Source organism: Alligator sinensis, unplaced genomic scaffold (assembly GCF_000455745.1).
Source record: "Alligator sinensis unplaced genomic scaffold, ASM45574v1 scaffold372_1, whole genome shotgun sequence".
Lineage (NCBI taxonomy): Eukaryota > Metazoa > Chordata > Crocodylia > Alligatoridae > Alligator > Alligator sinensis.
Window position 1 is genome coordinate 129083 of NW_005842387.1, and position 10433 is coordinate 139515.

General features: G+C 39.9%; 1 protein-coding gene across 5 annotated transcripts in view; it reads left to right on the forward strand.

Annotated features, from left to right (window-relative positions):
• The first annotated feature begins 20 nt into the window (after nucleotides 1–20).
• Nucleotides 21–10433, forward strand: part of KLF7 (Kruppel like factor 7) — an 87104-nt gene continuing 76691 nt past the window's right edge. For 4 of the 5 annotated variants that reach the window (XM_025211042.1, XM_006029537.3, XM_025211044.1 and 1 more), the window contains exon 1: nucleotides 21–618. In XM_025211042.1, coding sequence (XP_025066827.1) covers nucleotides 517–618 — 102 coding nt within the window. In that variant the 5' untranslated portion in view covers nucleotides 21–516. Of the gene's footprint in view, nucleotides 619–2625; nucleotides 2805–10433 lie in introns of those variants that run through there. The other variant, XR_003095446.1, reaches the window with a different exon arrangement.

A 10433-nucleotide genomic window follows, 5' to 3' on the forward strand; every position in this document is an offset into this window, starting at 1 on the left:
ATGGGGTTCGGGGTGGGGGGAGGAAAAAGCGATCGAGAGAGAGAGAGAGAGAGAGAGGGGAAAAAAAATGCAAGCTCCCCAAAATAAAGAGCAAAGATTGCATTGAGCAGCGAGCAGCAGTGCAGAAATAGATGGTGGCAGTTTCGTGTCAGTGAGTTTGCTTTGCCCCTTCCTGGTCCACGAGCTGGAGAGAGTCGAAGGGAATTGCATTGACTACAAGTGGAGAAGTCCCCCCTGTTTGCCTGCACTGTACATGTTGGGTGCATCTCTCCATTCTCACCCTCTCTCTCCCTCTCTCTATTTTTTTTCCTCCTCCCCTCTCTTTCTCTCCTGCATTGATTTTTTTTTTCTTTTTAAAGTGTGACTGAAACAAACCAAAACAAAAAGGGACATTGGATCTATTCTGGTGGCTTCTTCTTCTTTTTTTTTTTTTGGTCTTTTTTATGATCAGAAACAAAACCCCACAACAAACAAACAAACACAAAACAAAAACAAAGGGTCTGGCTCAGCAACAGCATGGATGTGTTGGCTAGTTATAGTATATTCCAAGAACTACAGCTTGTCCACGACACCGGCTACTTCTCAGCTTTGCCATCCTTGGAGGAGAACTGGCAGCAGGTGAACCATTTAAATTACTCCTGTAAAGCTTTTTAGTGCAGGCAGTCGGTGTGTTGGGGGCTGCATTTCTGATTTTCTTTCTTTTTTTCCCTGTAGTACTTAATTTAGGGGGCTTTGGGGTTTTTTTTTTGTTTTGTTTTGTTTTTTTGGGGGGGGGGTTGGTTTTGTGTGTGTAGGTAACACCTTGCTAGATCTATTTTTTTTTCAATTACCAACTGAGCAGTTCATTCAAAGCCTTCAGTCATAACAGCACACCAGGCAATATCTGAGATCCAGCAAAATTCTTTTGAGTTTGTTTTTATTCAGATGATTTTCAAAGCTTAGTGATTTTTTTGTTCTTTTAAACAAGGCTGATCCCTTCCAGCCAGTGTTGACAACTGGCAGCTGGTGGAAACGGAATAGATCATGCTTATTTTCAGGTAATTAGTATGTGTCCATAAAAAAAGAACCAAAACCTTCATTCAAGATTTTTGTTTTTAACCTTTCTTTTTCTATTTTCTTTTTTTCCCCTGCAGAGGGGATAGAATCAGTAGGCAAAGACTGTAGGTTAATTCTTCAGTCAGAGATGACTTCAATTTTAAATGTTGTGGGTGAATTTCTTGCTGTATCTGAAATCGGTTTAAAACAATGACACTTCGGGCTGGTTTCAACAACCAGTGTGTAGTGAGACCCCATAGGGTTAATATGCAGTGGGAACTGGAATACTTCTAAAGGTGGAAATCAAGTGTTATGGATGCATTAAAATAATGATTAGTGACATGAATAAATAATATCAAGGGGAAGAGTAGCTTATGCAGAAATGGGTGACTTGTGTAAAATTCACAATGAACCCAAATGCAGTGGCGGGGGAGAGGGGGGGGAAGCGTTGACCATAGATACCCATCAATTGAAATATCAGAGAAAAAAAGACAGGACTCCTTAATATAGCTAAACCAAAGCCACTACCATCCCTTGATGTGATTCCAGGTTAGTAGGTCCAGGAACATTGTCAAAATTGTACAAACCAGTGCCCTTTTCAAAAATGGACTTGTCTATAAGAATACTTGAGTGCATATAGCCATACAGAATGGCATGTGGTGCTAATGTGACTTACATACTCCATGACAGTAGCAGGTTAACACTAATGAGCTGCTGGATTTCATCTTGCAGTGATCCAGAGGAATATTTGACAACACAAGACGTGTGTGTGCGTGCGTGTGCATGTGCATGCGCGTGCATGTGCGTGCATGTATGTGTGTGTGTTCTGTTGTAAGTAGGTGTTAGGATTTTTTTTCTGGGGGCTATCTAGGGGTGGATAAATGGACTTAAAGAAAATCCTCTTACTGTGGCATTGTTACCCACTTGGATTGTGGTTAGATACTTGAAGATTTACACTAGTAAAATTATTTTGGCTTCAACTTTTTTTCTTTTCTTTTCTCAAAGGCTCCCTGGCAGCTACAGTGCACACATTTTCAGGATTTCATTTACAAGTGGCCAGTCCCACATTGCTTTAACCTCCAAGGAGGAAATGTTTTTTGTTATTAATATTCAGTTTCCACATCAGTGATGGTCACATCTAGTTTCCTTTATATTTTTAACATGCTAATTAAACTGAAGAGGTTAATATGGTTTCATTTTAAAATCCCCATTTAATTCCACAAAGTTGTGGCTGTTGAATCAGTTGCATATTAATAACAGTCTAGACAGTTCAATGCGAGATAATCTGTTGACATAGCCAGCATGCCTAAGGCAGATACTGTATGTGATACTTTGTCTGCTGCTGCCTGCCTTAGTAGAAGGAAGGGGAGCAGTTTATTTTATGAGATACAGTGTATCAAAGCAAACCTACTGTACACTATAAATTTTAAAGGAACCTCATCCATTTTAAACCTGGCCTTTTTTGGAAAAAAAACCTAAAAGTAATTTAATGTGTAACATCTTCCCCTCTGTTTCCATGCCAGTTCTTGTTCTTTTATAATATATCCTGTATTTATAATGTGCTTTTCCTTCCCGTGTTGCTGTGTGAAGTCTCCACACAAACAACAGAGGGAAGCTGGGTGACAGTACAGAACAGTGAAGCTGACTGTACCCAAGATACTGTCAAGTGCACCAAGTGAAACAACTGAAAAAGAGACACACTATTTCCCTCCATCCCCTTCTGTTGTAGTAATCTGAGGAATTACTTATTAAATCATATTAAAAACTTTCATGCAAGTGTGTATATGAGTGAGTGAGTGTGTGCATGTTTCAGTTGGTATCCCTTTAAAAGGAGACTGAAGTCCATGCTTCTGGGATAAAACTGACTATTAAAGACTGTCTCTTTCTGGGCAACAATGGATCCTATAGAGACCTCAAGAATCTGAAGAAGCAGCCTTAATTTTAAGTGAAAGCACTTGAACCGATTACTTTTACCTTACAAACACCTCTTCAAGTGAAAACCCTGGTAAAATATGAATGCTACAGTACTGATCCACAATAGTACATATTCCAATGCAGCAACGCAGAAGTGTTTGGGGAGATTGCTCTAGTTACAGTGTGCTTGTGAGGATGAAAATGAAGGTCCCTTATCCCCAGGTCAGCTGGAGTTGTTTCTTGATTCACATGCTCATAGTCCTTGAGGTGGGTAGGCTATTATGCACCAGTTCAAAAACTCCTTGGAGTGATATCTTTTTTCTCTGCCTTATAGATACAGCTGAGCTGCTGAAAGTTTCATGCAGTGTTAGGGTGAAGTGTTGACACAATCTCCTTCCTTTTCCCCAAGTTTGGCCTGCTGTTCTGTGGCCAAAGCATATAGCAGGGACAGCACACAACTGCTAGCATTTCCGATTATGAAATGTGCCTTACTAATGGCAGTGACAGCTCAAGCAGGTTGCTAAACACTTGCTTGCAATCAACTGATCTCCCCTCACATCCCCCTCCCCCCTCACCCAACCAAAGTAAGAGGAAGCTTAGGATCTGTGCTTCTGTTAATTAGTGTTCAAAGCTAAAATAGGACAATAATTAGACAGTTGAACCTGGCAGTGCAAAGCGAACAGATTTTTGGTGGGAGGAAATAAAGATCCACACATGTAGATTCCTTTCTAAGAGGAAAAGTGGCTTAAATTGCACACATGGGAATGTTTGATGTTTAAGTGGGAATACACTATTTTCAAATATATTTTGGGAGCGTGTGTGGGGGGGGAGGAGGGTTACTCTCCGATTAACACAGGATTTAGTACTAATGTTATAGCTCTTGAAATCCTGATCTTCCTCAAGAAAAAGCTCCTTTCAGGTCAATGGGGACTTTGCCTGAGTGAGGTGTACAGGATCATAAGCATAATACAGCATTATTGCATCAATAGATACAGACCTGATTATATTTTTTAGAAATATTGATCAACCAAAACCCTACAGGAAATCTGTAAGAGTGGTGGATGCTCAACACCTTTAAAAACTGTATCTGAGATACAATCTGTAAATTTCTGTCTAGTGTGTCACTCTTGCTCAAATGTGAACCATCCTGGCTCATATCCTATGAGCTGACTACACATTTAAGAGCATCTTCAGAGAGGAAAGTCCAAGCTAACACAAATATTTCCTACTGTATAGCATAAAGAACACTGTGTTCAGATGGGCCATTATTTTGAGGTGTTTCCTGATGTGGCACTTGTAATGGATGGACAAGAACTTTTTTAGTATGTGCAAAGGCAATAAAAGGCCCAGAGATTCAAAGTGTTAGCTCACAGAGGAGAGGAGGGAATAGCAGGGGCTGCCTGGTCATGTGAAAACACAGGACTGGGTAATCTGTGAATAGAGGGGATCTTCCACATTATGTGTGTACCTTGGGAGACGCATCAACTGCCCCTGCAAAGCCTCTTTCCTTGGGGCTTATGGATGGTGCTTCCCAGAAGACAGGCAGAGGCATGGGGTCTCCTTACATTACGGTCTAATGCACCTAGGAGGTCTATGAAATCAGTGGATTTTGGGTGCAAACCCTTGCTCCTTCCAGGTAATACTGCCCCTCCTCCCCCCAACCCCAGATATTCCCATAGGAGCAGGCAGTCTGGGTCATAGATCTTATTGGCTGGGAAGACTGGAAACAGTTCTACCACTTCTGATAAAAGAAATGTGATTCCAGGCATTGGTGTCAAAGCTTATACTCTGCTACCCTGATGTGCTTTCCTTCTGTTTAGGATGAGTCATTTGTTCTTATCTGAGCCAGCTTTGGTTCCTCTTTTGCTGGAATGGGGGGAAGGGTGAGTTTTCAGCTTAACCATAGGACTGGGAGGAGGAGTCCTGGTTTTTGGTTTTGGTGCTGCTATAGGCTCCCTACTCCTGCATGTCCTTAAGCAATTCTCTGTGCCTCAGGTCTTCTCTTGGTTAGATGAATGCTAACAATTATATTTAATAACACCCGCTGGTGGACAATGAAGCCAAATGTATAAATGGCAGTAAAGTGCTTTGAGATCCTTGTGCTATGTCCGTACAGAGTATTATGACATGCCTAATCTAGCAGAACTCTGTTAGCTCTTAATTCTGACTTCTTTTTGGCAGAGAAGGTCATTTTCAGGCCTGCAGGAAAAATTTCTACTGCTACTGGAAAAGAATAAATCACCCTGTAGAACATTCCTTCCTCTCCACTGTCCCCGTTGTTCTAGTTCAGTGGCATACTTGGCCATAAACTAAACAATCACTTTTAATATTGCTATTTCATCTTGGTTCCAGTCACAGTGCAACACATTTCTAAGTGCTTATAGTACATCATGCCTCCTGAGGATAACTTGCAGAAATGGTTGACTTCCAAGAACAGGCACGTGTGTGATGCAGTGTATTTGGAGTGTGAGCCCTAGTCCATACCTATGTACAGACTCATTTCCATTAAATGAACTAAAAGCAGCCTCCTGTCACCAAAAAGGAGACAAAGCAAACAGAGGCTGCTGTCGATGTTGTTTTGTGGGTCCCCTGCTTAGAGAAAGCCCTGTTAAAATGATCACTTCTTGGCTCTCGGTGTTGCTGAGATAAATGGGTAGACACAAAGGAGCCCTGCAAATGACATTATAAATGTAAAATGGCTGATTTTATATGAGCCTTGTGTGTGATCTTTAGATCAGTTAAAAGTATTTCTTTAGCCAAAGCACAGTAATAATGTAGGCACTAAATTAGAAAATATTCTGTTATTTAGTAGACTTTTAAAAAAGAGACATTTAGCCAATACATTTATATAATGGAAGCTCATGGCCATGAAAGCAATTACATGTTTGTGCTTCTTCACAGAGTCTGCATATCCCATCATAATAGATAATACATAGAAAAACTGAGAATATATTGTGGACACACAAAAGTCACAATATGTATGTAGACTCTATGGAGAGACTACCATTTTGAAATAGGAGTTGATTTTCTATTCTATAGAGTATAGCTTGTTCAAGATGGGAGTGAATTGTCTTTAATATTTTTCTGTATATTGTTGGATCCTTGGAAGCTTTGTTAAATGAGAACTATCTGCTTTATTGGTTCTCTATTTTATATAAGCACACATTTTACAAGGAAGTGAGGAGGAAGCTACTTCTGTTTAACCCTTTAACTACATAGAAAAGTGATTTTCAACCAGGGTGCCAAGGCACCCTTAGGGTGCTTTGAGATCCTTTCAAGGGTGTCATGGTGTACTAGCATTGTTACATGTGAAAACATGATTGACAGGATAAATCCAAAGATTCCAAATAGGAATCCATAGTGTTAAAAAATATTCTGACCTGTTGTGGTCATTCTTAGTTCTTTGCAAAAAAAATTGCTCTATTATTTTTCTGTAGTTAAAAATGAGAGGAAACTAAGAACTGACATTCTCCAAGAGGTGCCTCAAGTTTAACAAAGGGTGCCTTGAGTCTAAAAAGGTTGAGAATCATTGACATATAACTATTTTAATGCTGTCTTTACTATATGTTGTCTTTATTATATAGAGAAGAAGATATACAACTCATTCTGGGTCATGCTTATTGTAGGGCATGGGCAGAGGAAAGATCTTAGACTTGTGACCTTCCTCAACAAAATTACAGAGAAAATTAGTCAAAATTCACTGGAGTCACTGAGGGCTTTTCCACTGCCTTCAATGGGACCATAAAACCAAATTAAGTGTGTTGTAATGGAGCATTTAAGAGTGGTGCTGAGTTCTCTGGTGACTTCTAACTGTTTTCCCTCCTGGGCCTCTTTGGTATCAGCCCATAAACTCATCTCACCTCCATCTCTTCCCAACAAAAGTAGATGGGATCATATTCCCAAAGCTAAAAGCATCCATTTTGTAATTACCCTCACCTTCAAAAGACCTTGGAAGAGACCATTTTCTAATTCTCTTCTCTCCACAACTTGCATTCGTTAACGATGATAAAGACTTGTCTTAGAATGAATTTGGATTTGGACTTGGGGCTAAAGGGTACAAATGGTCCCCATTGCAAAAGTCCTTCTGGGAAGGAACACTTTCAATTTTCCTAGATTGTTCTTAGATTGAGAATGTATGCATTTAAGGCAAATGCTGTAAAGGTGTACTTGAATGTAATTCCAGAAAGGTCAAGTCAGTGGGAATTTTGTCACGGGCTAAGCATTTTATTATTTGCATTATAGTAGCATCAATAGATCACAGCTGAGTTCAGAGCCCCATGGTACTAGGTACTGGCCCAATACTGCCAACCCCAGATGTTCAAATCTCATAATTCTGTTTGATCCAGACTCCTAAGAATGGTTAGGGCTCATGTTTTCTATCTTTTCTCTTCAGACTAGAATAATTTTTCAAGTGAAAATTGAGAAACTCAGATAATTACATGACTCCAGGAGTGGGAATTGTAAGAATAAACCCAAGCACAGTGAGAATTGCAGTAAAGACAGAGGGTATAATTGTTGTTGGTGACAGCTTTTATTGGACCAATTGTCTCATTGGTAGGTGCATAGACAAGCTTTCAACCACAGCTCAAAAGCTTGTCTGTGTCCCTCATAACTGTATGGTTGTTCCAACAAAAGATATTATCCCCCAAATCTTTGCCTCATGCATTTTTCTTGAACCATCATGGGTACAACAGCACTCTGACACTACCACAATAAAGATAGAAATATCAGCCACATGTGCTGTACAAACACATTGTAAGAAATACATTGCAAGTCCTGTGTGACCTTTTCCATAGGAGATAATAAGACATATACCATCATATGTCAAATGTAAGAAAGCATAGTCTATTGGTTAGAGTGTCAGCCTGAGCAGTGAGAGAACAGGATTTGATTCCTGCTCTATTCTAAACCTGTGAGACCTTGGGCAAACCACTTAGGCCCAGAAATGTAGGCACCTAAATACTATTGACAGCCAAGGCCTTAGTCTCTCTTTGTCTCAGTTCCATGTCTGTCAAATGATACCACTTCCCTATCTCAGAGGAGTGCTGTGAAAATAAATACATTAAGGACTGGGAGGTGTTCAAATACTACAGTGACATGAGCTATAAATGAAGCTATGATAAGGAGACAGTTTCTTCATAAGCTTACAGCAATGTGTTTTGTGGCATTTTATTTCATATATTAGTTGGACTGACATTTGCTGAAAGTGTGGGACAGCTCCCCAAGACCAACAGCTCTCAGCAGTGTTCCTGAGCCAGTGTCTTCTTAAAAAATGTTCCTGAATGTAAACTTAATTCTTCACCTCAATCCCAAACACTCCACCTCCCAAAGTTTACAGAGTTGGCATCTTAGTGCCAACTTGCTGGCAAAAATAATTTTGCTGAAGTAGCTATATTTTGAAGTGTAGGTTATTTTGGAGCTATATTTTGAAGTGTAGGTTAGAAAGGGAGGTCTTTGATGGAGACTGGTGAGTAGGAAACGTGGATCAGACCCAAGAGGATAATAATCATTACTTAAAACATTTCATCTTTAGACATGCTATATACTGTGGCATTTAAAACTTCTTGTTTAGGACAAGTGCTCATTTTTCTCTCCCTTTGCTTTACACTCAAGGTTCTCCTTCAAATCTGAACATTTCCATACCTTAGAACTTCCATGCAGTTGTCTTGGCAGTTTGCATGCTATTATTTAGAGAGAGCTACAAAGGTGCATGTGACATTCTTTAAAGATATCATTTTCAAAGGCACTCAAGTCACTTTGGTGCTTGGGAGCCTGATTTTCATTGAAAGTCAGTGGAACTGAGGCATATGAATTAATTCCAAAGTCACTTTTGAAAATAGATTTAGGCACTTTTGGCAACATTATTCCAACTCCATAGCTTGAAGACTTTAAAGCTTCAGACCTGCAGTCTAATGCCTTGTCTTTTATGTTGGTGTGTATCCAGTGACAAAACTTGGGGCCTAAATCTTACAATTGGGGCAGTAGCTCTGACATAAATGGGAAACAAAGAGGAGCCACAGACAGAAGAAGGCTTTGAAGGCAACTTGAGTTGTAAAAAGGGTTTGAGGGAGAAGGAGGCTGTCCCAAGATGTTCTAGTTAACATCCTGATTTATAAATTCTGTCTCTTGAACACACAAGTATGTTACATTTAGTCTTAAAGATACAATGCCATCAGGTAGATTTTGGCCATGTAGTTAGACTTCATAAATAAATATTGCTCTTACAAAGTCTATAATCAATAGAAATATGTCTAATATCTTTTTAAACTTTTAGTGGAAGCAAGATTTGGTTATTTTTAAATAAGTAGTTCTACCCAGCACCTGTGTTTGCAGCCTCACCACTGTTGTGTTTCATTAATGCAACTGAAAGCAGAAATGGCTAGTAAGAGAAGTGAACAGTGTTGGTTTTGATTGCCCAGCTTGGAGAAATGCTCAAAGCTTAACAAGTAAATTAAATTTCAAAAAATGCTTTCACTTGTAATGGCCTAGTGTGCTGTTACTTTGTGGGTTTTAATAATAAGTTTTAAATAGACAGAGTCTTTTTTCAAGTACAAGCAAAGCGAGCAACCTCTTGGAGCTCTGCCCTTGGGCCTTCCAATCCCTTGCAAGTTCTACAGGTCACTGACTGGTCCCGATTCCCAGATCAGATTAGAGAGGAAACAACTTTTTATCAGTTTCCATTCTGCTGTAGGGTAGCTAATTGCCTGCTTTTACTTCCTACCAGGCACATTTGGAAATTAATTTTTGTGTTGTTGTGAACATTTCTGAGGTTTCGATATTTTGTTGTCACTCCAATTCAAAATGAAACTGAGACTTTTGAAAAATTTTCAGGAGAGGAGAGGAGAGACTGAGGGGAGAGGTAGGAGAAACTAGCTTCTCTTCAAAGTAGCTAATAACTCAATGGTTAGGGCAATTGTTTATTACATGGGAAACCCTATTCTACCTGTTTCAGAGTGGGAACTTGAACTAGCCTCCCAAATTCTATTGTGATCTTTAGAAAATTTTGTGATGGTTGAAATCAGTATTTATCCACATAATATCTTTGTTCTGTTAACATGGTATTTTTTGGACAGAAAAATGTTCTGTTGAAAATATTGTGAGCAGCTCAGCTCACCTCATGTCTCCTTGTCCAAGGTGTTCAGGTCGACACCTCTTCAGAGGACCTAAATGATGCCTTGGTGATTGGTAATTCCTTCTGGTCCTGCTGTCCTTTCAGAGGTTTGATGTTCTTTGTGTTTCCTTCTTTCACACACAGAGGAGATAAAAACATCCGTTTGTTCTTTCCCTGTGGTTTAAGCAGCAGTTCAACAAGCATATTGGCCAATTCATGGGTATCTTTCCAAAGCTTAACTCCTCTCATAAACTGATTGAAACATCTTCTGAGCAGTTAGGCTCGGAAGCGGCGAGAGACACGCGGGTGAAAGCTCGCTCCGCCCCCGCTCCCCCGAAGCCCCCCAGAAGCCCCCCAAAACCCTCCAGCAGCC